Genomic DNA, 24669 nt, shown 5'->3' with positions numbered 1-24669 from the left:
GTGGTCTCGTGGCCTTCTTCGGAATGGATTGCTTGCTTCGCAAGCCGGTCGGCTGTGCCAATCCCCACCTTGTCGCTGTGCCCAGGAATCCAATACAACCGGATTTTGATTTGTCGTTCTTGAGGACGCGGACGTGGTCAAGAGAGTGTCATAGGATGCTCTGGCCGGACTTGCACGCCGCGGTCGCGATCGCCCATATCGCTAATTTGCTGTCACTGATGATGGTGAATGTCTTTTTTCCAATTCAGTCTCCTCGAGTGTCTGATCCGTAGCTTCCTCCTGAATCGCCTCCACGGTACAATCGATGGCAGTCGGTTCGGCCGCGTGGACCGTCCCATTGTGGGCAGACCCGATACCGATCTGCCTGGTTAGCCGAGGGTGCAAGGAACGGACCAGTATCGTCACTGCTGCGCCGACTTTGGTGTCCATGGCGGACGCTTCAGAAGAATTGACATTTTCTGGGTTTTCCATGATTTCGGCGATTTCGGCGATTTCGTCTAGGGCTTTGGCCATGTCTTGTTCGATGGTGATCCGATCAAAAGCCGGTTTGCTCCACGGCTCCCCCGGGTTTGGGGTTAAGTATAGTAATGGTTTCCAGTAGTTCCGACCCAATTTCTATGGTTTTCATGACCTCATCCAAGGGGAATTTGTGGTTAGTCCCCTTCTTTTTGACCCGACATCTAATTCGGTCGACGATGTCTGCGAGTGGGTAGTCTGGGGGAGTGTGTACACCCTGGCGATCACGTCCTGTGCCCGCTGTATAAGTCTCAAATACGTTGGTAGGACATTGCATTCTATCTCTAGAGTCTTGGTCGCAACTGGTCAAAAGGCCGAAAGCGTACGAATGAGCAACGATCTTTGGACCGTGCTGAGGGTGCGAAAGGTGTCCCTTGTCTTTGCGAGGATTGTGCACACGGTCGGTGCGTGGTCCAGTTTAGGCAAGATAAATGCTTGGTAGACTTGTCGCATTTGCACAGGTCGGAGGTGCCTTAATCCACTCAACCATACGGAGTATGGTGGTCTTTGCTGCCCTCTTCACGGCCTGCTGCACGTGATCCATCCGTCTAGGCATATTGCGTACAGTTTGAATTGAACGGCCTGGGACCACTTGGCGGACACCTCATAGCAGGCCATTTTGTATGGGGATACCATGGTAAAATGATCATGCAACAAGTTACAAATACGACATTCTCCTATTCCCTAATTAAATTCCCTTGATACTACGCTTGCAGAGTATGTAGGCTGTGCGACCTCTGATTGGCTAGCTATGCTCTCTCTCAACTGTTTCATCTGTTTGAAGTCTTATCTCTTGTGTCACTGAATTGAGCCTCCTTTCTCATTAAGAATAGCGTTCCCGTAACTTGACGTAATGATTATGTTGCAGCCTTGGCAAAAGGAACATCAAAATTTTCAAAATGTATTGTGATCGACCTTCAATGTTAAGATGTAACTTCCATATGAGCCTTGCATTCGCTTAGATACATAACGAGATTGTAGCACATCTGCTGGGAGTCGGCTGAACAGAAGAGTAGTGTCTTCGCTAAAGCTGGCAGATTAGAGAAGGGTAAACGTAGAGGAAATGGATCACTAAGACGCATAAAGTGAGACAGGGCCAGGGGGTTTGACGCTGAGTGAGAACCGAACGCCGACTGTGAAATTTTCCTGCCTATAACAGAGCGGCAATGCTAACCTCATTTCCCATGTGGTAGTACAAGCCAGTACAAGTACCAGGTTACCAAGAAATAGAAGTTGAAGAAGCACAATCCGATCCCGAAGACGACGCAAATGTGCCAAGTTATCGAGACAAGGGCGGCACTGGGCAAGCACACTGTCTTCACCTACAATGGAGGGATGTCAACAAGAACAAACTACGAAGACTCGCCAAGACCGGACCAGGGCATCTCCAGCCTGGGTTTGATGTGAAAGCAGACTTCGTCGAGAGGGCATCAGATACGTTTCCCCGCCCTGTCCTTAACTTTGGGAGGAGAATTTAGAGGTTCCCCCTATGCTCTTCTTCAGCTTTAGAACCTTCAGTGACATTTTCGCTTAGTTTCATGAACATGCCTTACGGTGCATTGAGATCCTCGCATGCAAGGGCAATCGATTATTCCTCACCATCGGGTCCGGCTGTATCAGCGTCTCCGCCTAGTGATGTCCTCGTGAAAACTCCTGGTGCTGATACTGCGTTTAGACCGGCAGCAGATTCGCCATCTGATTCTAGGCTTTCGAAAGCTCTGAAAGTCAGGCATGCGGTTGAGAGAGCTCGTCATTTCGTCCAAGGCAGGCACCACGAGCTCGTAAAATCAATGAACAAGCTCGAACGAGTGTACGGACAAGCCTGTAACATTATGAGGCCTGTTTGCTAATACGATAAAAAGGATCATGACAACATGGTTATACCAATATTGGCAGTTCTCACCCATAACGGCTAAGTATTGGGGCAAGGGCCCGCGAAACTGGACTGCCGGAACTCCTTGATCTGGGTAAGTACTTCGAAAAGCTCTCGATTTTTTCACCGAACACGCCAGGGGTGACGATTGCCAGCCCTAGTCACTACGCAGCCCCACGAAATCAGACGACTGGTATGTTGATGAATGTGGATGAAGAAGCTCCCACGTCTCTTTGCCATTGGGGTGTTCATCTGCGTAGCCTATTATTTGAATCAATCTCATTTCCGCCTCCTCAGGAGGATATTACGATGCGAGATAGATGGCAGATTGGCCTGATTGTTGGAAAAGCCGGACTTTATGGAAAGGCTTCGAAACGGTCTCGAAAGCAACGACTCCAGCAACGTTGACGCCGACGGCCTCCCCGTAGCTGTTACGAAGGTGCTCTACGCTGAGGAGGCCTGATGACCTTCTTGAGCAGGCTCTAGGTTTCAGCATCATGGGCCGCAATGTGGATTTACTCTTTGAGATGGTAGAGAAAGTCGACTTCTCTGGTATCGATGTTAACGCCCTCTATCTCTTCCATCTAGCTACGACCTACTTGAGTGGTTCCGACCCATGTTGCAACGTACTCTGCCGCCTGGTCTATCCAGGGTATCCATCAAATCAAATGAACCAAATTTAGCGCCGATTTGGTTCATTTGATTCATTTGTCAATTGAGTCAAATCTTAATAAGCAATAATTTTGTTAGGATACTAGTAACTGTCAAGAATTTCCATCTCAGAAAAGGAGTCCGCCAAGACTTTTTATTTTTCCAACAAAAACATGCCAAAATATACTAAAATGTACAATTTTTCTGCTAAGACCTAATTTGAGTAATTTGACAAACGTGATTTGATTGCCAAGCATTTGATTTGATTTGATTTGACTAATTTGATTTGACTGGATACACTGGACCGTCTATCGTCCATGGGTATTCCCGCTACGGAAGCTTTACATCAACGACACCGGTCACATTGTGCTTGAGAACTTGATGATAGCCATATTGAAGGCACATACCAATTGCACACCTGCCGGCGTTGATGATACTCTCATACAGGAAAGGCGGTTCCCCGGAAAGGAAATTGACATCTACGGAAGATGGGATGCTAATTGTGATTACATCAGTGCTCCCTTGGCTCGCGGAGAATGCAGAATTCCGTTCGACTGGAAGCACAAGTTCTGCCATACGTCATCCCAAACCATCTGTTACTGCATTGGCGGCTTATTCGGGGCTCGCTGGAGACCAGAGGTTGACACACCAAGTGGGCTATTCGTGAAACGCCATTTAGACTTCGGCTGCAAGCTCGAACTCTTCCCATTGCACGTGTTGGTGATGGTAGCTTTCCAACTTGCTCAGAATGCCTGCCATGGCGCAGACTTATTCGGCACCATCGCTTGTTTGCTTTGCCTCCTTGGCAAAGGCGCAAACTCGTTTCTGAAAACCAATCTCTCCATATCGGCTCTCTTCAGAACGTAGCAGCAAAGTGAAGAAGGTGATCATGAGACGCTCGATTCGTTACAACTTGCAAGGCGAGTCCCAATTACGTTCCTAATCAATTGGTCGGAGGAGGCTAGAATTGGGTGGGAGGTGTTCTGCCTCGTTCTCCAACTATCTCCAGGAGCCTGGGCCTCCTGACCCGTCACATCGAGGAACTTAGCAGGCGGATTCTTCAAAGGACGACTTTGACCGATTTATACAATACGATGATGATGCAATGAATGTTGACAGCGGGGAGGATGCAATGGACGTTGAAGATGGTACTGTGCATTGCGAAACTCTTGCAAATCCTTGGCGTTATATCAAGAATTGCTGGCGCCGTGTTATCAAACAGAAATAGCTCTTGAGGGATCTTCTATGGACTTGTATCATGTAGTCAATATATCAAAATGATGCTAAGCTTCTCCTGATTTTAATGATATAGGCTTTAGGTATATAGGATTCTTTTTGAAGAAGTAAATTTTACTATGCAAAAGGCCAACTTTATGGATTGAGATGTATAAGACTGTTTATCTGTATCATTAGAATCAGAAGATGCTCAGCATTATCTTGAAAGAATACTGTGGTTGTGGCCGGTCCAAGGCGCTGAGGATGCAAATTGTGCGTGCGTGGACGAAGCTTGTGCTCACCATTTCTCCAGTCTAGAGAATGGGATCGGACGGAATGCGTTCGGAGCGGTCCATTCGCGGCTGGTGTATTTGGCTTTGTTCTGAGTATTCGCTATAAAACTCATACTTACTTAATAGCTATTAACCTGCTAAGATACAAAAAAGAGCATATTAAGGCGCTACCAGGATATTTGCCTGCGATAGAGCTAGGTAAGTCGCTTTGAACAGCTAATATCTCGTACTCTGCTGCTCTCAGAGTGCTTGAACAGGTTGGATTTCCTCTTGATCGCCATACTTACTATAATATTCGATCTCACACTACTTCTGCTGAACAAGATGAGTTCGCAGGGCTTGTTGTTGCTCTAGAGGAGGCAGGATTCGTCTTCGAATGTCGAATAAAGGAGGAATTTGATTCAGAAACTAGTATAGCTATCAGTAGACAGTTACAACAGATCTGGTTTGCTCATCCTCAGCAAATTCGCTATGCTTAATGATTTATAGCAGATTTCGCCCTCTTTGTCGACGGTACTTTTCGAATAAATGCTCTAAATCTTGTGCTTATTATTATTGCTAGTATTACGAATTCTAACTCGACGTTTGTGAGCTCTCTGTCGTTTGCTTATTCAGAAGCAAAGTTATCCTTTGATTTCATCCTTGAGAGCCTCAAAAAGCACGTTTTCTGCCCTCCTATCCCGGTATCACGTGTTATTATTAGTGACCAAGCTGCAGGCTTGAGGGCTTCTATGCCTATATCTCTTCCAAATACGATTCTCTAATTTTGCGATTAGCACGCTATTCAGAATATTGTAAAGAGACTCACTGATAAGGGCTATCCGAAAGAGATTCGCAAAGAAATGAAGTCACTACTATAGGCCTTTATTAAGAGTAATACGCATTATGATTTGAAGGCTATTCGTGTAGAGATTTATTTAAAATTAAGGCCGGATAAGATACAATATCTTGAGGAGTATTAGGCCCCTAAGGAGTTGCAGTTTCTACGAATTCATACTTAAAAGAATCTGAACTTGGGCGCCTATTCGAATCAACGCTCCGAGAGCCTCCACCCTGGCACCAAAGACATTCTAAACAAGCAATTAAGTATAAAAGAAGCTACTCGTCAACTAGGAGTTACCGTGCAGTCAAAACTAAGGCAGCTATCTCAGGAGGAGGCTCAAAATAGTGGTAAGTTACCTCGTACGCTTGACTCGCAAGCATTTGTATTGTTAACAGATACTATATCGCTTTTCGCTATTTCGAAGATATCTCCTGAATAAGAGACCACAAAGGATGAGATAAATAAGTGCGTTTTACGCCCTAAACCCTCTTGCTCTGAATGCGAATTACTTCTTCGATTTGGCCTTCCTTGCAAGCACTATCTTGCGCAGCTATTTGAAGATGGTGCCCCTATTCCTCGATCCTTAATACACCCTCGTTGGTGGATTAACGGTGAGCCTATTCGTATCACTAATTGGGTACCAACATACCGTGCTTTCGCCCTACTGATATCCCCTCCACGAAATTCCGCCTCTTACTTACAGCATCCTTATATCTCTCCTAATAGGAACCAGATTACAGCGCTTGGTCTACAGGTTCTTGAGGCTAGGGATGCTCTTACTAGCTATGCTCGTATACGTTATGATCAAGTAGCTACAAACGCTCAACAGGGTCTTGTTGAATTTGCTCAGGAGCTCAAGGAGGATGATCTTAATACTCGAATGCCAGATATTGTCAAAAAGCCAGGATGGAATAGGCAGTTTAAGAGTCACGATAAGGTCAACAAGCGATTTATGACGGGAACTGAGGCAGCAGAGCGTGATGCTAATGATAGAGAGCGGGCTGCTGCTCAAGAGGCACGCTAGGAGGCTAATTTAACTCTAACAGCTTTGTTTGTAACAGGGTCAACGCCTCTCGCAGGGCCTCCTTCTCCTCCTCCTCCTCCTCCTCCTTCTCCTCCTGCTGCTGCTGCTCTAGTTGGCTTGGAGTGCATTCTTGATACCCCCCCTCGTGGATTCGCCGCTGGCGCCCTCGTTATCCCTATCACCACCGCCACCACCACAGTTGATCGGTCCTTCCCAACTCCTGGGAATGAAGAAGAAGAAGAGGAGGAGGAGGAAGAAGAAGCTATAGATGAGGCTTTTATACCCCCTCCTTCAACGGCGCCAGCAGCGATGACGCAATCGAGAGCTGGGCGTAAGAGAGCCCCTACAATGAAGGCGTTAGAGGCCGAAATGGCGCCAAAACGGGGTACAGGGCAGGGCAGGGGCAGGGGCAGGGGCAGAGGAGGGAGAGGGGCAAGGGGATAGAGCTATTTCTGCAACACCATAGTCTCTATATGCGTTTCCTAATCGGGAAGTCATATCAGCATCAATAAATAGTGTACATTTCTGTGCGAAATCTTTATATTATTCAAATGGTCATGATGGGCAAATCTACTAGTAATTTGTATGACGTAAATCCCGCCAAGACCCAAACGCCGAATGGACCTTTGCCGAATGGACCGCCGCGAATGGACCGCTCCGAACGCATTCCGGGGATCGGACCACGTTCTTTCACTGCACGGAGAAAAATTGGAAGGATTATGAAGAAAAAGAATATGAGAGCAGAGAGGATGAGGAGTTGGATGACGTTTCTAGTGAGTAGTAGGATTCTCAGCTCAAGGGCAAACGCTTTCACTTCCTGGATTACGCGTCAATGACTTTCCCTAGTTATATCTTGCTGGGCACTGCTCCAGCACCCGGCTATGACTTCATATTGCATAGATAGGTGGTCAAGAGAAGAGCTTCTAACAATCCCGATATAAAGTATCTATATCCACCTTCGCAACGAGCAAGCCGAGCCCTGCGGTGGGAGTTTAGCCCTGCGGTGGGAGTTTAGCCCTGCAGTGGTAGTTTAGTCCTGCCCCGGCTTGGCTCGGTGAACAGTGAGTACACAGGTGGGGTCACAATTATCAAATGTAACATAAGATGGGCGCGTATCCTTATCTCCTTCCAGAAACGGTGGCATATCAGGATTCCACAGAATATGTGCCATGTGTAAACCCGGCTCCATGTTCCTGCCACATTCGAACGACGGTATCCGAGCATATATTCACTACAGACCGTAAGGATACACTAATCGCGACACCCCTTATTTCCCACCGCAGCGAGCTCAAGTAGGTTCCGACTAAGGAACTGCATGATCCATCTCACTGTTCACATTGGCAGAACGATTCTGAAGTTAAGATTCATCGGTGCAGACCATCTTCACATCAGTAACGGCTAGAATCACTTAGTGAGCGACCCCAGCTTGGCGAGCGCCGACGAATCAAGGTGCGTCGGTCCAACCTCGGTCTTGGAATCAGCACCATTCCGTCAAAATCGCTCTAAAGGGGTTCAAACCAAGAGGAGAAGATTCAGAAGGCTCTAAATGAGCCTCGAGGCATACGTCTTTGGGGCTAGCTTGACCGCAAGCACAGTCTCGTTTTAGTAACGTGGAGGGCTGGAAGGTGGTGAAGGACGTGCACAAGCTGACCGTTGCGGGGTTGCTGCGTGTAAACATGGGTTCCGTTCCGTACCGCCCCAGCCATGCGACGCTTGCTGCGTTTGTCGCTAGCGCCCGGAGCTAATGGAATGTACGAAGCTCCTCCAAAACAGGGAAGGAAGCCAACGCGCGTCACGTCATGGATATTAATTACAGTTGTATCCAAACCCGATTTACGACGTACTCGCCTCGCCTGGCCTCGCGGAGTTGTTTGCACTGGTTACGAAGTTAAAATGACACACCGTACTATCACTCACCATTGCCTACACGTTTTCTGGGAGGCCAAGGCAAAGACTGTCGGTGGCTGCTCGTACTACTAATACGGTATTGGGCAGAAGTATTCCTAGCACGGCGCTAGTTCCATGACCCAGAAAGCTTCTCTCCTTTTCACTAAGTATATAGTGGTCAGGCTGTATTATGTTAATTCAGCTTGCTGGGTAACAGCAGAAGAAGCTCTAGATAGCTTGGTGGTTATGTATTATATACTAGCCGCTCCTAGCACTGTGCGAGGGATACTTTTGCTTCCTACAGTAGTAGTACTAGTAGTGTATTGTAGCCAAGTCCAGCCAACTGAAGCACCAAATATGGCTTCAAGTCCTTGCTTGACTACTACGTTAAACCAAAATTGTACTATAATGTACGTAGTAGCTTCTTGTCAGTGATCCAAGTTTGTGGTAGCATTGCCGGCCGTGGTTGCACAAGCACGTGGCCTACTCTCGGTCTCCGACGGTTCAGTACCGATCATTAACACAAGGCTTCGTGTTGGTATTTACCTTGGCAGCCAACCAATCCGTCGTAACAATCGTACGGTCGTGCTGTCCTACAGAGCCTGCTGATGAGCCGCTCGCTTACGGCCAACATGAATGGTATACTTTACCCAGATCACTATGAGCTTTAATGGAATCACTAATTCTCCATCGAGATATCTGATATGTCTGCAAGATCAAGAGAGAAACAACCACAGTTACCTTTAGGCGCTGCCTACTGATTAGGTTAAATCCCTTTGGCGCACTGTGCTCAGTCGTATGTTGTCTGCTTGGGTTACTGATCAATCTAGGGCCACCAAGAGCGGATTGGGGCGATGCATAGGAACACATGGGCTTTCCAGTGATACAGAACCACCGTGCGTTGGTGACGTTTGAAGATGAGATGGGCCTTGATTCGACAATGCAGCTGAAGAAACGGGGAAGAGGTTAGGCTCAACCAAGCTCAGACGATGGTAAGTATACTACGTAGTACGTGGTAAGCGAACACGCCAACACCCTGCAAATGCCACACCCGTTGTCTTGGGTAGGGATTTCGCTCTCCCTTGGTATTCGAGCTGAATTATGGAGTACCTGGCCGAGATGTGCTACCAGAGGCGTCTGAGCAAATGGAAAGCTGCAGTCGCGAAGCTCTACTACGGTACCAGGCCTAAATGTTGTACCTCCCCTGGGTCAAAATATCTTACAAACGCCTTTTTCACATACAAATTCCTGTCAGGGTCCCTGTCGCTATTTTGCATGATTTTTGCTCATCCTGAAATTTCTAGATTAGATGAAGAATTAAATACAAGAGCGCTAAAAAGATACCCTGCACAAGTATGATGAGCTACAAGCGGCTATTAAGGCTGTATGAGATACTGTGTCTTCCGACTATCTTAAGAAGCTGCTTCAGTTAATACAAGCGAGATGGCAAGCAATTATGGTTGTCAATGGAAAGGTTAAACCTGATTTGAGAGCTTAGTCCTATTTAGGGTGATCTATACTTAATTTTGTATAGTACGGTTTGTACAGATACTAACGTTTTCAGCAGGGGGGTACAAAAATTAGGCCTGGTACCGTAGTATCTTCAGCCTTCTTTCTGAAATCCCGTCTGCCACGCATGAAGATATCGCAAATCCGCAACATAAGTACCTACATTTGCGGCCCGCCCGTAGGGGCTCCCAAATTCACCGGAAGGCTATTTTACTCAACGTGCCTCAGATCTGGGCCTTCCATGGTTGAGCTTGCATGCGTGCAACCTTGGCTTGCTCCCTCTTCGAGATTAATGGGTATCTCATGGGTATCTTATGGGTATCCCTGTCGATCAGATATCTATCTGTGCATCCATCCATGGCCGATACCCTCCTCGGGTGGTTTGCAGCCTTCACCGCTGTCTCGCCCCACAATCTGACACCTGCACTCTCACTAGCTAACCCAGACCCGGCAATCAGCTAATGTAACCTGGGAAAAAGACTGAACCTTCCGAGGATGGTTGTACGACCCTGGTACTCTAGTTACTCTGTAACTGTACAGCATATAACCCACCTAACTTAAGGTCCATATTTACCAAAATACAATCTACGATCGCAGCTCGATTCTTCTAACTATGTGCCAAAGTAGAGACATCGGGATGATCATACGCGAATGATTGTTCTCTTGGAACAAATTCAACAACCATCAGATACACAACCCACGAAGACATTAGAAGTTGACGCCAAACTGCCAGCATCCCAATTGTATTTCTTGTTCTTATATTTAGCTTTAGTTGTGCCTAATGCAGACTTGGCTCATCCTTCATCCTTCTGGAATCCTTACGAGTCAATCGCTGATCGGTAAACTTTGAGTGGATCAACCCGCGGCAATCAACAGGCACGGAGCGGGGGTTTCGACTTGTCTCCGGCTGCTTGAACGCTGGTTATGAGGTAGTTAAGGCCTTCCTCTTGGGGCCGCGTTCATTGTCGTATCATCTTTGCGGCTGGAGCATTTGGATGATTAATCGCAGAGAGGGAGAGATAAAACAATGCCTCATGCTCTTTCCACCACGAAGACTAACGGCCCCCAACCCCGTTGCTCGTCCAAACATATCATCAAGATGCCTTCGACCCCTCAATCGCCGACCAAGTGTCCAAGGACTGCTACCAGCGAAGCCCAAGATCACCGTGACCCTGGTGAGGAATTCTTGCAGGTGGCAGGCCTGGTTGAGAGGAGACGTCTGCAAAATAGAATTGCGCAGAGAAATTACCGTAAGATTGCATCTTGACGTGAATGCGCCAGCAATTATCTGAAAAAGTGACAGGCAACAAGATCCGCGATCGACTAGAAGCTCTCGAAGCTCTCGTCAGCAGCACTGACAAGGCCGAAGTTCTGAATTCACGGACGGCAAAACCACCGTCCAACCCCAAGAGATCGCTCTCTGGCAACGTCAGCCATGTGAAATCCACCGAGGATGATACTCGTCCAGCAGTCCAAGATGAGCCGCCTGAGCTGCCTCCGGATAGCTCTGACCCCTGGGGTGACATGGACGACTTCCTCGACAGCTCCGCCAGGGACCTTGACAACCAATTACAGCATATCAACCCAAACGCCAGCCAACACAACTCGCTTGGACATTACCCGCACCTTTCGTCCACCAGTCCCTTGAGCTTCACAGACAACAACGACAATCCGCATTCACACCCTTCCATGGCCAATATCCCCTCTCCACCCATGACTTCCAACACCTCACTTTACATGCCGCACCTCGAAAGCGCCGCCACGCCCAGGGACCCTAGCCACCCCTCCGACCCCACAGCACAAATTTCCCAAACGGAGATCTCAGCATCACAAAATAGCAGTCCACCGCCTCAAGGCGCCTTCAACTACGCGTGTCCGTTCTCTCCCATTGCTATGCCCTTGCCAGGAATGCCGCTGACCCCAATTTCCATGTCATGTTTCAGTGAGTGAGCCCTATATCACTTCTTCCTTCCCCCTTTACCCATACCCATCCCGTTCCCGCCCCTCCACCTCCTCTACCATCCCTGGCCCACTTCGTCATAGAACGCCTTCGCTAATCTCTTCGGCAAAACAAACAGCCAACTTCGACACCACCACCAAACCCCATACCCACCCAGCCATACATCAGCAGCAGCAACCACAGAGCTATTTCCAGCCGCCATTACTCTCAACCCAGCGCTCGCAGCACCCGCACCCGAATCAGCAGCAACAGCAACATTACGTATGGATACCGGTCCCAGTCCCGGTATTATATATGCCTCCTCCTTGTTGTCCTCCTCATAGTACTACTTCTGCTCCTATTCAGCAAGCTAGCATGCAGCAAGCAGGGCTTGGGCAATCCTCCCAACCACGGACGGGCTATCACAGTGGTGGAGGCGGAGCGGATGACAGATGAAGCCTCATAGCATTTACCTGGAGGGCACCCGCGGAAAAAGTAACACTGTCCCAGCCGCAGCGACAGTATAGTTTATACAACACTCCCCTTGCCGTCCATTTATCATTGATGGCGTCTCCTTGCTTCTCCCCCCCAAAGCTTACAAGACACTATTGGCGCCATCACTACCGCACTACCTAATCATTAATCTCCTCGGTAATACCACTCAAAGTTTCACCCATCCTCATCGACCACAAACACTCACAAAGTTTCCCTCCCTAATCAACTTGAAAAACCCCGTCTTCAGACGCTTGAGCTGCGTTCTTGACTAGAAAAACACATCTCATCTACCTTCTAATGTACCGCCGTCGCCGTCATCGGTGTTACCGACACTCACGAGGAAACAGACTATGCAGCTAACAGCGCCTGGACCTGGCACTCGGGCCTGGAATCCGCGGGATGGGGTTTTTGGCCCTTGGGCCTACGGGCTCTCGAGAAATAAGGAAAGCACAGCCCGTTGTTCTGTGATGACGTTTGCAGCGCATGACAGGGCAGCCAGACAGAGTCCGAACAGGGCTCATAGTTGGGGAGCCGGCAGTTTCCGCCAGGGTAGGACGGGGAGGAATGCGCCCACGACAGATGCAAAAGACACCCCCCCAAAAAATAAATAAATAATAATCATAACACAGCAAGAGCAGCAACAACGACGTATTTCTTTATATCTTCGCATCATCTTTGATCATCATTATCATCATCATCATCATATGGGGGTTATGGGGGTTATAAATATGTATAAACAAAAGACATAGATCTGTTTCATCCTTTGGGGCGGGGGGTGGGGGTTCTCGATTTTGATTGTGAGAAAGGCAAAAAAAGGCAAAAAAGGAGAAAGAAGGAAAAAATCGAGTATCATGAGCATGTATGTGTATATTATATATATGATATGTAGGAATGGGAAAGAAACAGCGATGGAGAATAGAACGGTTTTTCATTACATGTCAACACACAGACTTCTGTGCCTCTTCAAGAAAGTGTCTATAGCATCTTTTTCTTTTTCTTTTTTCTGGCCAGCGTGGAACAGTTCATTTTACTTGAAGCTAAGTTATTTACTAGACTGCTAGGTTAGTTTGATTTTTGATTTGCCGCTCAATCTCATCCATGCACGCTCACACGGATACAGCGATGGGAAGCCGAAAGGGCGCTTGCTGATTTGGTGAAACTAAGTTAGTAGTCTAAAGAAGGGGGGGGGGGAGGGATTGTTCAGATCTTCCCGATAGATAACAATTATCGTCGATTCAATGCTGTACTACCACTATCACTCTGTCTTCTGTTTGCGGACCTAACTAGTTACAACTAGCTACAAAAGCGCCCACCTAATCTAATCTGCCCCCCTCCACCGTTTATTTCTGATTACAAGTCGCCCCTAGAATAAGCGATGAGAAAAACCCGGAGAGATGGGCTGTGAACTGGGTATCTCAACTCCCAGTGGGAGTCTTTTCTTGGATATGTACATACACATACACATGCACCAGCACCAATGGTGCCTATTGTTCATCGCTTGGGTGGGGAGGGGAACACAGAGAGAGAGAGAGAGAGAGAGAGAGAGAGCGAGAGAGAGAGAGAGAGAGAGAGAGAGAGAGAGAGAGAGAGAGAGAGAGAGAGAGAGAGAGAGAGAGAGAGAGAGAGAGAGAGAGAGAGAGAGAGAGAGAGGGGGCGGGGTTCTAACCAGATCCAGGTCAGGGTCTTCGGGCGGATGGGAGCATGGTGTAGCTGACTTATGAATCGGGGCCCCGGAAGACTCGCCTTCTGGATTTCGATTGCGCAGAAGGTTGATGGGGGATTATCTATTCGACTCGATTGGAGGTGTCTATTTCATGTCAGTCAGTTGAAGCCTGTCGTGAGTCGTGGCTCGGGAGAGGATAGGTTGACGTTTCGATGTGCGGGATTGTGGCCGTGTCTTGTCTTGTCTATTCTTGTCTCATGAAAACGTATAAAGAGATAGTGAGATGGGATTTGATGTAGGTGTATGTATATATGAGTGATGGCCATTAATAGTTAAATGGCCGCATTCAATCCTAGAGGAGCGAAGCTCGGATCTTCCAGTAAATGATCCTCCCTATGATGCCGATGGTTTTGAAGACATTGACGATCATGGCTGTCGAGCGAGTTCTAAAGAGGAGGGAAGGTAAGGGTAAGCAAGTTTTTCCCATCAGGAGAGTTGTGGGCGGTTTCTTTGCATCAGGGGAAACAAGAAATGGTCAATAAGTCACTTACGCCAATGAAGGATCCAAATCATCCGGCAGCTTCTCCACCATCGTGCCCGCTACAAAATCGCCAAACCCCGGATTCTTGTTCAGCATGTTGAAGAAATCTTCCCGCGCGGCGACGACTTTCGGATCGGTGGAGTGCAGACGCAGTTTTCCGTCCAGACAGAGCTTTTGCACTTGGTTGACGAAGTCGTTGCGGCGAAGGGTGGAGTATTTATCTAGGAGTCTGGGCCAGGAGGAGGCGTGTTGGGGGGTGAAGGCCTGGGGAAGGAGTCGGGACAAAACGGCTACGTCGACGAGGCCGGTTGTTAGCCCAAGGGCTGTGAGGGGGTTGTTGACCTGTGTTTTTGAAGCGGTTTAGGTCAGTGAATGCTGGGAGAGTGTTTGAGGCACTGGGAATGTAGCAGGGAGGGGAAGGATCGACGAACATGAGCAGCATCACCGCACAGTATGACTCGCCCAGACCGGTATGTCTTTGCGACGCGCTCGTGTGCCCAGTATGGGTTCACGGCGACCAACTCATACTGCAGCGGCCGCGGACCGGGTAAAAGCCGCTCAAGCTTGGCCGGTATATGCTTCTCTATCTCTTCAACTGGGATGTCCGGGCTTATTCCTGTGGCTATTCGCCAGAGCCCCTCTTCTACGTTGCTTGCTCGCACAATCACGGCCCAGTCCTCTGGGTCGAGCACGTGGTTCGCAGCGGGATAGCCATATTTGGTGAAGTCGTAGCGGAGGTTGATAGCGAGGAAACGCCAGTCGTGCCAGGTGTATCCTTCGAAAGGGATGCCGAGAGCTTTTCTGACTGGAGAGGAGGCTCCGTCGCAGCCAACCACGAAGCGGGCGGAAAAGTACTTTGTCTTGCCGTCCGGTGTGGACGTTTCAAGCCTGACAGCGTCATGTTCTTCTTCCAACCCTACGAAGCGCGTGTTGTATTGAAGGGAAAATGACGGGTATTTTTGGGCGTGTCTTCGGAGTATTTCGGCAAGTCTTGGCTGGCCGAGCTGGACCCCATAGTCGATCGAGCCTTGCGACGCTTTCCCCGGAGGAATGCTGGCCAAGACTTTGTTGGAACCGCTCGCTGTCGTCCGAAAACATAGACCTTCTTGGTTCTTGTAGCCTGCTCTGACCACTTCGTCTAGGATACCGAACTTTTCGAATTCATTGAGGACAATTGGAAAATACCTATTGGTGACTTAGTCTGACAGGAACAAGGCTTTCTCTGCTGCTTATGGTTTTTGAGACTTCCGTACGCACATGAGAGCCCTTGGGCTTTGATTGATATCCGCCTCCGCCTCGAGAACCACGGTATCGAGGCCCTTTTGCGCCAGATTGAGTCCTAGAAACAGTCCAACCGGGCCCCCACCGACGATGACCACATCGTGCTGTTCAGAAATGTTTTCTTCGGGTAATTGCTTCGCCATTGCACCTTAGGCTAGAATGGGGAGCGTCTGGCTGGTGGCACACTTGCTGTACTGTGTAAAGGGGAACCCAGAGTACGGCTCCGGCGACAGAAGGTCGTCCGGTCCATGGCGAACATTTGGTCATGTGACCAGGCCGGGACGAGGTCAGTAAGCTGATCCTTCCAGTGATTTCAGCTCAGTGGGGTCGAGTCAGCTTATCCCATGGACCTCATCTATTTTGAGAAGGCTAAGGGTGCTTGTCTGTTGTTGTGCTTCAACGCTGCATGACCAAGAATAGTAGCTGACTAGTAGTCAACTACTAGTTAGTTGGCAGAAAATGAATATTTTGGGAAAAATTCAAGTCCTGGGTTGATAGAGGGTGACGTAAGTGGTTGAGGCTGCTCAACGTCTCTGGGCGTAACTCGCATTGTTTGTTGCCAAGCCAAAAGGAGAGTTCCGTCTACCCACAGCTTAGGTGGACAAGGGCTTTGAAAGAGACGTTGTATTACTCCGTAGGCCTTAATAAATTAACAGGGATTTGGGTATTGTAAGGATTGTCAAAGGGCAACTGGATAACTATAATTTGATCATTTTATGAGAATATTTCTGGGAAAAGACATTTAAAATGACGCAATTTCATTAGATTCCGAACAGGTGGAAGAAATGGCTCTGTTCTCTCTCAAAAGTTGCGCAGGCCACAGAAATAAGTACAAACTTGCCGTACGGCACAGCGAAATTAGCTGCGAAAACTGCAATAGAAATTGACCAATCAGAAGCAGGCGAAACGCAGGGGTTTCACGTAGAAAACCCAACCAATGAGCGCTCCTGCCATTCAACATAAGGTGTATGGTCACATGAGGCGAAAGGTTCTAGCATTATAAATGACACCATAGACTGGATGCTAAGGGGTGTGTTGAATCGTTTCCCTGGAACAAGAACACTTTACATGCTGAATGCAATGGATGCTAGAAGGGAGAATCGACGAAATAGGGGCAGAATGGCGATCGAACAACAATAGGTAAAGGCTACATGTATGCCAGGCGAATTCTTCTTGAATCTGAGCAAAAGGTCGTTTGAGGGAGAATTGTACAGCTGCGTAGCTATTTTAGCCTGGGAAAAGCAAAGGTCTAGCTAGCCAAGGTAATCCGGCTAAGAAGAGAATGACGCCAACCGACAAGCACCGAAGCGGTCCTCACCATACATCTGCTAAAGCCAAGCGGACGAGAGAATCCCACCAACTACATAACAAGGAAAACACGCTCCCACTTGAGGCCAAAGGCAAGCACTAAGATTAAAGCCCCGGATGTCATGCACAGGATATATGTTTTGCTGATAGAAACCACGATTGCGTGCAGAATTTGCTGTTGGACATCTCTGGATAGGGATTGTAGAAAGGCTGAGCGCGAAGCGGAAATGGCAGAATCGATTTCGTCCGGAGAGGCGTTGGGAAGAATGTTCGCAATCTGTATTTGGGCGTCGTTGAGAAATATGGTGTTCGCTAGCGTCAAAGCTATAACGAGACCACTAATTTGCGCAAGGTTGATAAACGCGACAGCTGAAATAGGTTAGCTAGGCCTTGTTTCAATCTATGTGTAAGTAGGTAATGCTTACCGGCGGACATTTCGGATCGAGGGACAACGGCCTGGGCGACGATGAAGCCAATCTGTACAATACAGCCAGCCCCAGACGCGAGCAATATCGAATATCCATAGATTCTGGCCGTACTTGTAGTTTCATTGACGGTATACATGAGCGCAGACCCAATGATAATGAAGATCGATGCACCAATGTACCAGGGCGCGTAGTGACCTTCCTTGCCCATGATGGCTCCATTGGCGAGGGAAAAGAATACCAAGAAGCACACGAAGGGAAGAAGTCGAACAGCGGCGTCTAGTGCCCCGTCTCCCCTGGTGAACTGGAAGAACAATGGGATGAAGTAGACCGGAACAAAGATTGGAGCTCCTGAAGCCGCGGATTGGACGAAAAGAAGCACGAGAGTACGTGATTTGAAGTATTGTACGGGAAGGAGACGGTGTTCGAGGTTGGTGAAGAGACAGAAGCATTGCTGGATGCCAAAGAGGACAAACAACAAACCCGATAGGCATAGCGTGGTGATGATCGTGGCCGAGCGCCTGCATATATTAGTTCACAACAAGGAGCTCAACAAAAGATGTCATACCATTCGAACAACGATCCACCAAACGACAGTCCAACGGTTCCAAGAGAGAATGCGGCAATGATCAGGAAAGACCCCGCTTGTGTCAGAAATCAGCAAGGCTCGTTCATCACAATGGTGGTGAATTAAGACTAACCATAGTCGAAGGCAGCAGCCTTCTGAACGGTCCGTTGCTCGGGCCGGGGATCGACAGATGGTATCATGAAGAGGTAGACCGGGGCAAAGAGGCCGCCAATAACAAGGTTGATGCTACGAGGATCAGCAAGATGATGATTTGTCTAAGGGATCTTCATACTAGAACGCCCATCTCCATGTTGCACTGCTCTCAGCAAACGCTCCGCCGATGACCGGTCTATTCGCTAGCATTAACACTCTCCCACTAGAGCTAGTCTTATAGACACTTACCCAAGCACACTGCCTAAGCCCCAAACAAGACCAGTAGAGGCTACGTATACAGGCCTCTCTGATGCAGTCGTAAGGGCCGACAGCAAGGTCAAGACCCCAAGGTAGAGACCGGCACCACCTAGTCCGGCAAGAGCTCGACCAAAAATGAGGACATCCATCAGGTTAGCCGAGCCGCAAAGTGCAGACCCTATCTCAAAGAGGACAAGGGCAATGAGATAGAGAGGCTTGTAGTCGAAACTTCCGAATAGCGAAGCCCTGTGACATTGTATTAGTCGGCGACACCACCATACGTCCACTGCAGGGCAAACATACCAGACAAGAGTTGTCGAAGCTGCGCCTAGCGCGAATGCCACCGACAGCCATGGTAGCTTGTCAATGCTTCCAGGGTAAGTCTCGATGATCTGAGGTTGGACATCGGCAACAATGGAGTTGTCCAGCGCGAAGAGGAAGGCGGAGGAGAGGATGCCAACGACGAGAAGAAACCATTTGATGCCTTTGGTAGAGCGTTCGGTTTTCTGACCTGGCTGTTCGAAGCATCGTGTCAACTCATGTACGGCTAGCGTTGGATAGAGAGCTTGCCTACCGTCTCGGCTTCACTTGCTACGGGAAGTACTTTCTCCCTCTCACCCACATCCCCATTTGGTTCGTTACCTGACGACATGTCGAGAGTTCTGGACTCAAGGCTCGAAGAGAAGCAACTGTGATGTTGTGTTTTCTTCCGATGCTGATTTTTTGGCAAAGGAACGCGGCTAAAGGTTTGAGAGAATACGAGAAAGATGAGGATCCATTACTATGAAAGTAATTAATGCAAAGCAGGAAAAGAAAACGTGGTAGTCTGTCCGGTGAGTGCAGGTTCACAAGAGCGGTCCGGCTCCTAGGGACAGCCATATTGCCGTGCATTCTTGCTACCGCTCCCTGCGAGATTGGGGGATATTCTTGAGGTCAGGGACTACATACGGAGTACACCGGCTAGCGCTTCCAAGCTCCGGAACGGCAGCCATTTCTCGTCTTGCCGGGCCGGATGTTACAGTGGTACAGTGGATTTGATGTGACTCTTTAGCGACCCGATTCATATTATATGATGCATTGTGCGTCCAAAAATCACCAAGTACTCTGTTCACTCGATGCTTACATCTCACCACTCTGCTGTAAATTGTGCTCACCTACTCTGTATCTGAGAAGCCATCGACGCAATGCCATTCAAACGATCTGCTCCTTGTCAATTAGCCATGCGCCACGAGAAGCTTGCAGGATCTTTTACACGTCAGCACACTCATCCTTGGCTATGCGAGCATATCTCTGTTGGCCATGGCCCCCAAGATGACTGAGTCGCCGGGCTGGCTTACAGATCGCTCGGTTCATTAAAATGGAGTATTTCATTATCAGCGAGCCTTCTTGAGTGACCCCATTTGTTTCTGCATGCTCTCATCCCGTAGCTTTGCAAGATGACTAGCCCAGCGTCTTTCACTGATTTTGCCGAAACCATCTCTGCCAATGCGAGAATCATCGATGAATTTTTGAATTCCAATTCGACCATTCCTCGTCCTTCGTTTGCTCCAGATGGCCCAATCGGCTTTCCTTGCCCGCCACAGATCACTCCCATACATGCAGCTCGGGAAGCTCTCTTAGATGCATCGAAAAAGCTCTACCAGCTGGCACTTGGTCCGTTGGAGTCACTCTTTGAGCTCGCAGTGCGCGTATGTATCAGCCTGCCCAGTCTACAGAGCATTCGATGCTGATGGCGACATAGTGTCATGACAGTGCCTGTCTCCACGCCATCTACAGGTTTGATATGGCCGCCAAGGTGCCTGTGGATGGTGAGAAATCTTTCGCGGAGATTGCCGAGGCGATCGGGGTGGATGAGGACCGAACCCGGCGAGTCCTGAAGTTTGCCATGACCAACGGCCTTTTCAAAGAAGCACGCCCAGGGTTTGTCTCGCACACCAGTGTGTCGGCGCTCATGGCGCAGAACACGATGGGTGTGAATGCTGTGGTGGGGCATGTGATTGATGATACTTACCCGGCTTCGTGCAAGCTTGCGGACACCATGGAGAAGTATCCAGTTCCGAAGAATCGACTCATCGAAACGCCGTTTGCAATGGCCTACCAGACGGGTGAACCGTTCTTCGACTATATGAAAAAGCACCCTCATCGTATCAATCGCTTCCAGGAAGCCATGAGGGCAATCAACAACAGTGGACCGTACAGCGGAGAAACCCTTGCCCAAGGCTACGATTGGAGTCCGTTCGAGTCCGGCACACTTGTTGATGTGGGCCATCCACTCTCCCCCCTACTTAAGTTGTTGACCAGCTCCTAGGTTGGAGGCTCAAGTGGCCATACAGCCCTCAAGATTGCCGATGCTTCTTCCATTTCCAACATCATCGTCCAAGATATCAATGTTAAGGAAGTGAAAAACGCTCAGAAGGGACTAGAAAAGAAATATGAGGGTCGAGTACGCTTCATGGAGCATGATTTCTTCAAACCTCAGCCGGTCAAGGACGCCGACGCCTACTTCTTCCGCCTGATATTTCACGACTGGCCGGACCAGGAGTGCATCGAGATCCTTCGCAATCTTGTGCCTGCGCTCAAAAGTGGCGCCAGCATCCTCATTTGTGACAGTGTCCTTCCGGAACCCAATACCGTGCCCAATCGTCTTGAAAAGGAGGCGCGGTACGTCGCTTCCTATCCACTCAGACCCATGTGAGAGAAATGGCTCCTTGCTGACTCAACCTTTTCCTCCGCAGTATCTGCGATCTACACATGCTTTCCTTGATCGGATCCACGGAGCGTGAGATTGGCGCTTGGCAAAGCCTTTTTGCTGCTGCCGACCCACGTTTCAAGTTTATTGGAGCGAAGCAGCCATCTGGGAGTGTTCTGTCCGTGGTCGAAGCAAAGTGGGAAGCGAATGGAGCACTTGCGAACGGAGGAGATACAAATGGGGTCAATGGCTCGTAAAGGTAGTAGTTAGGCCAGCGTAGGATCATTTTGGTGGTCGTTAGAAGTAGCATTTCAATCATCAGGAATCGCCTTGCTTCCTCGCTACGTCTTGCAGAATCATACGCCAGCTTAGTTGCACAGCTGGGGTGCCTAAGAGCTTTCTAAATGCAGGTTCCAAATCCTGAATTTCCTAGGCTGAGAGTGAAATCCAGTACCATTCCACACCCAGGAAGCAATACTACTTACTCTCCGATCGAGTCAGAAGGTTGGCTCATGGGACAGCAATAGCAAGGATTTACCTACCTTGAATCACAATAATCCGCTTTATTAATTCTAGATTTTTTCTTGTCGACTGGAATATTTATATATCATTGATATTGACTTCAACCTGCCGGTCTGGAATGCCCTGCTCCATCACCGGCATCGCGCCATATAGGATATCGTTATCATTCTCAGTCGTATCCTGGGAGCACCTCTTTCGCAATACCATAGCCCGGATCTGGATTGAGCACCTCGGAAAAGCTTCGAAAAGTCGTTATGAAGAGATCATCGTTGTACTCATAATGCACGCTACCACCACCCACAGCGTAAGCAACATATCCTTCCTCACGCCTCATTCGAAATGGCCGGGCACAAAAACAGTAGGCAAGACTCACATGATCGGATACGTGAATTTCTCGCCCTTCTTATACGTTTTCCCGGTAAAGGGGAAGGGAAAATCTATCTCCACCAACGCCTCAGTCCTCACACACGCCTCCATCGCCACCGAGCGCTCCGTAAACTGCAGCCATGTCGGATGGAGCGTCTCGCGGCAAAAGGACAGGCCAGTCTCGAAGAGGGCGACGGTCTCGGCTCGGCTCTTGGTGGGTGGGACGCCAGGGAGGTGAACATGGAAATCCACGGCGTAGTATTGACCGTAATCTGATGCGTTGTGTGTGTTGAAGGCTTTGAGATAGGCGTCGAATTTTTCTTTGGTTGGGGGTGGGGACATGATGGAAGCGGAAGCGGAAGCGGGTGGTTCAAGAGGCAGAGGAGACGATGGGCAGAGGGAGCGGTATGGGAATGAGAGTGCAACAGTGAGTCACTTGAGTCCTACCCTGTGAGCATACGTTCTTCGTTATATTCTCCTTGGGACACCACTACCATAAGTCCATCTCCTTGCCTAGTCCCCGATACCTAACATACTAGTAGTTAAGAACACCGCCTTTGCAGTACTGTCATCACACCCGGAAAAGGGGGTGAAAGTGCTTCACTCGGTATGATTATCTCACCTCATAATGCTTACACATGGCCCGAAGGCCCGAAGGCCCGAAGCCCGACTGAAGGAGCGAAGGAGCGCTCGAGCCTACAGCTGACCGCTGACATGGGGCCACAGGGGCCAAAGGGGCCAAATGCTTGTTTTTAGCTCACCACATTTACTACTACGCAGTATGTACATCCCGGTTATGGATGAGTCGGACTGCACATTCATTTACACCTTTTTAGGCGTACACTTTACTACGTATCACAGCATGTAAGAGGCGTCGAATACAGTCAGATTCCTCGGAATGGGGCTGTTACAGCGGTCCTTGTCTTTGCTACCTCGAGCTCCGTTCAATCTCGTGATGCTCTCTTTGCGTCCTTTGAAATCAGACAGACTACTGGTACAGTACGCAGAAGACAAACGAATTCGCTCGTTTCAATATTGTTCTCCTGAAGACAGGGTATAGCATCCATAATTCATCATGGCGACGATGGACGCTCTCATGGTAGAAGCAGTCGGACAGCCCATCGTCAAAGGAAAACGACCAATCCCCACCCCGAGCGAGGGCGAGATCCTCGTCAAAGTGACCGTCGTCGGATGTAAGCAGCACGCTGCAGACCTCCACTCTCCTCGATATACTCATGAATTCCCACAGTAAATCCCTATGACTTCCGCGTCCGCGACTGGGGCCTCTACGTCGAAGGGCGCCTCCCCGTCGTCCTCGGCAACGACATCGCCGGCACGGTAGAGAAACTGGGTCCCAACACCTCCAGCCACCTCAAGCCAGGCGACCACATCTTCGGGCAGACCAACTACCTGAAAAACCCCTCGGACCAATGCGGCCTGCAAGAATACTGCCTGCTCGACGCCTCCAGCTGCGCCAAAAGATCCCCGAGAACCTGACCGACGACGACGGCGCCTCGCTCGTCTGCAACATGGTGGCGCCATTCTGGGCCATCTTCGGCGCCCACGGACTCGGCCTGCCCTTCCCCTTCCCCTCCGAAGAAGACGCGGCCCAAGCTGCATTCGACTACAGCAGCCAGACGATCCTGATCCTCGGCGCCGGCAGCAACTGCGGCAAGTACGGCGTGCAGGCCAGCGCGCTCGCCGGCTTCGGCACCATCATCGCCGTGGCCGACGCGCGCCGCAACGGATCCGACCTCCGCTCCTACGGCGCCACCCACATCATCGACCGCCACGCCGCCGACGACGACGTCGCGGCCCAGATCCGCAGCCTCGTCGGCGACGAGCTCGTCTACGCCTTCGACGCCGTCAACGTCGACCACACCCTCGGCGTCCGCTGTCTCTCTAACACCAAACGCGGCACCTTGGCGTGCATCGTGCCGGGCAAGGTGGACGAGGCAAGCCTCGCTGGAGCCAAGAAGGCCGGCTTCGACGATAAGTTCATCCAGGGCCAGAGCAGCAATCAGCCGCAGCTGGGACGCAAGTTCTGGGACTGGCTTCCCGTCTGGATGCGCGAGGGCAGGGTCCGGAGTACCGGCTGGACCGTCCTGGAGGGGTTGGATCCCGTCAAGGTCAATGCCGTGCTGGATGCTTATCGCGATAACAGGTGGCCGGAGAAACAGGTGCATGTGCATCTGTGAGATTTGGGGTGGAGAAGGAGGGGGGAGCCCAGGAACCCCAAAAAGGGGTGAAGAGGTCAGCAATCATGGATCAATCTCAGCGGAGTAGCCTCGTTTAATTGCAATGATCTTATCTGCTCAAAAATGGGGGTTTGGGCATGACGCTGTGACGGCCACAAGGGGAAAAATTACAGATTCGTAAGCACTAGACAGGAAAAGAAAAAGAAAACGGTCCTGAGCAGAGCCAAAACAAAAAATATACACTGCATACTTTCAACGTTCCAAGCTAATGCATAGCTTTTCTATTTCATTCCGGTCTATAAGTCCGATAACATCAACAGCAGCGGCACCACTCATCTTTCATTCCAGTACACCCCACTATCCCTCTCATTACTCACCCCTTCCCCCTCCCCTCCGGCCTAGAATCCTTAACAACCCCCTCCGCCCCCTCCCTCCTCTCCAACCCCTCCCTCATCGCCTTTCCCCTCACCAT

The 24669-nt window shown here is 49.5% G+C and overlaps 9 protein-coding genes across 9 annotated transcripts; 5 read left to right on the top strand and 4 right to left on the bottom strand.

Moving 5' to 3' along the window:
* Nucleotides 1-201: 201 nt before the first annotated feature.
* On the bottom strand, nucleotides 202-513 carry EPUS_07125 (uncharacterized protein; the record flags this gene model as incomplete). Its single annotated transcript, XM_007803155.1, has 1 exon — nucleotides 202-513. One exon carries the CDS (start codon nucleotides 511-513, stop codon nucleotides 202-204), a length of 312 nt encoding a protein of 103 aa, XP_007801346.1.
* Nucleotides 514-2060: 1547 nt separating this feature from the next.
* Nucleotides 2061-2478, top strand: EPUS_07124 (uncharacterized protein; the record flags this gene model as incomplete). The annotated part of the gene is made up of 2 exons (XM_007803154.1): nucleotides 2061-2326; nucleotides 2379-2478. 2 exons carry the CDS (start codon nucleotides 2061-2063, stop codon nucleotides 2476-2478), a joined length of 366 nt encoding a protein of 121 aa, XP_007801345.1.
* A 3773-nt stretch (nucleotides 2479-6251) lies between these two features.
* EPUS_07123 (uncharacterized protein) lies at nucleotides 6252-6839 on the top strand (the record flags this gene model as incomplete). Its single annotated transcript, XM_007803153.1, has 2 exons — nucleotides 6252-6348; nucleotides 6418-6839. 2 exons carry the CDS (start codon nucleotides 6252-6254, stop codon nucleotides 6837-6839), a joined length of 519 nt encoding a protein of 172 aa, XP_007801344.1.
* Nucleotides 6840-10890: 4051 nt separating this feature from the next.
* EPUS_07122 (uncharacterized protein) lies at nucleotides 10891-12186 on the top strand (the record flags this gene model as incomplete). Its single annotated transcript, XM_007803152.1, has 3 exons — nucleotides 10891-11041; nucleotides 11095-11664; nucleotides 11735-12186. The coding sequence occupies 3 exons, from the start codon at nucleotides 10891-10893 to the stop codon at nucleotides 12184-12186; spliced, it is 1173 nt and encodes a 390-aa protein (XP_007801343.1).
* A 2249-nt stretch (nucleotides 12187-14435) lies between these two features.
* On the bottom strand, nucleotides 14436-15853 carry EPUS_07121 (uncharacterized protein; the record flags this gene model as incomplete). Its single annotated transcript, XM_007803151.1, has 3 exons — nucleotides 14436-14771; nucleotides 14861-15614; nucleotides 15687-15853. 3 exons carry the CDS (start codon nucleotides 15851-15853, stop codon nucleotides 14436-14438), a joined length of 1257 nt encoding a protein of 418 aa, XP_007801342.1.
* A 1217-nt stretch (nucleotides 15854-17070) lies between these two features.
* Nucleotides 17071-19074, bottom strand: EPUS_07120 (uncharacterized protein; the record flags this gene model as incomplete). Its single annotated transcript, XM_007803150.1, has 8 exons — nucleotides 17071-17387; nucleotides 17444-17964; nucleotides 18012-18087; nucleotides 18145-18257; nucleotides 18304-18360; nucleotides 18414-18668; nucleotides 18726-18937; nucleotides 18997-19074. The coding sequence occupies 8 exons, from the start codon at nucleotides 19072-19074 to the stop codon at nucleotides 17071-17073; spliced, it is 1629 nt and encodes a 542-aa protein (XP_007801341.1).
* Nucleotides 19075-19858: 784 nt separating this feature from the next.
* On the top strand, nucleotides 19859-21368 carry EPUS_07119 (uncharacterized protein; the record flags this gene model as incomplete). The annotated part of the gene is made up of 4 exons (XM_007803149.1): nucleotides 19859-20110; nucleotides 20164-20682; nucleotides 20731-21083; nucleotides 21158-21368. The coding sequence occupies 4 exons, from the start codon at nucleotides 19859-19861 to the stop codon at nucleotides 21366-21368; spliced, it is 1335 nt and encodes a 444-aa protein (XP_007801340.1).
* Nucleotides 21369-21802: 434 nt separating this feature from the next.
* On the bottom strand, nucleotides 21803-22341 carry EPUS_07118 (uncharacterized protein; the record flags this gene model as incomplete). The annotated part of the gene is made up of 2 exons (XM_007803148.1): nucleotides 21803-21920; nucleotides 22007-22341. 2 exons carry the CDS (start codon nucleotides 22339-22341, stop codon nucleotides 21803-21805), a joined length of 453 nt encoding a protein of 150 aa, XP_007801339.1.
* A 733-nt stretch (nucleotides 22342-23074) lies between these two features.
* EPUS_07117 (uncharacterized protein) lies at nucleotides 23075-24197 on the top strand (the record flags this gene model as incomplete). Its single annotated transcript, XM_007803147.1, has 3 exons — nucleotides 23075-23192; nucleotides 23249-23350; nucleotides 23401-24197. 3 exons carry the CDS (start codon nucleotides 23075-23077, stop codon nucleotides 24195-24197), a joined length of 1017 nt encoding a protein of 338 aa, XP_007801338.1.
* Between the last annotated feature and the right edge of the window lie 472 nt (nucleotides 24198-24669).

Source organism: Endocarpon pusillum (genome assembly GCF_000464535.1).
Source record: "Endocarpon pusillum Z07020 unplaced genomic scaffold scaffold2028, whole genome shotgun sequence".
Classification (NCBI taxonomy): domain Eukaryota; kingdom Fungi; phylum Ascomycota; class Eurotiomycetes; order Verrucariales; family Verrucariaceae; genus Endocarpon; species Endocarpon pusillum.
This window is presented reverse-complemented; position numbering and strand designations above follow the sequence as displayed.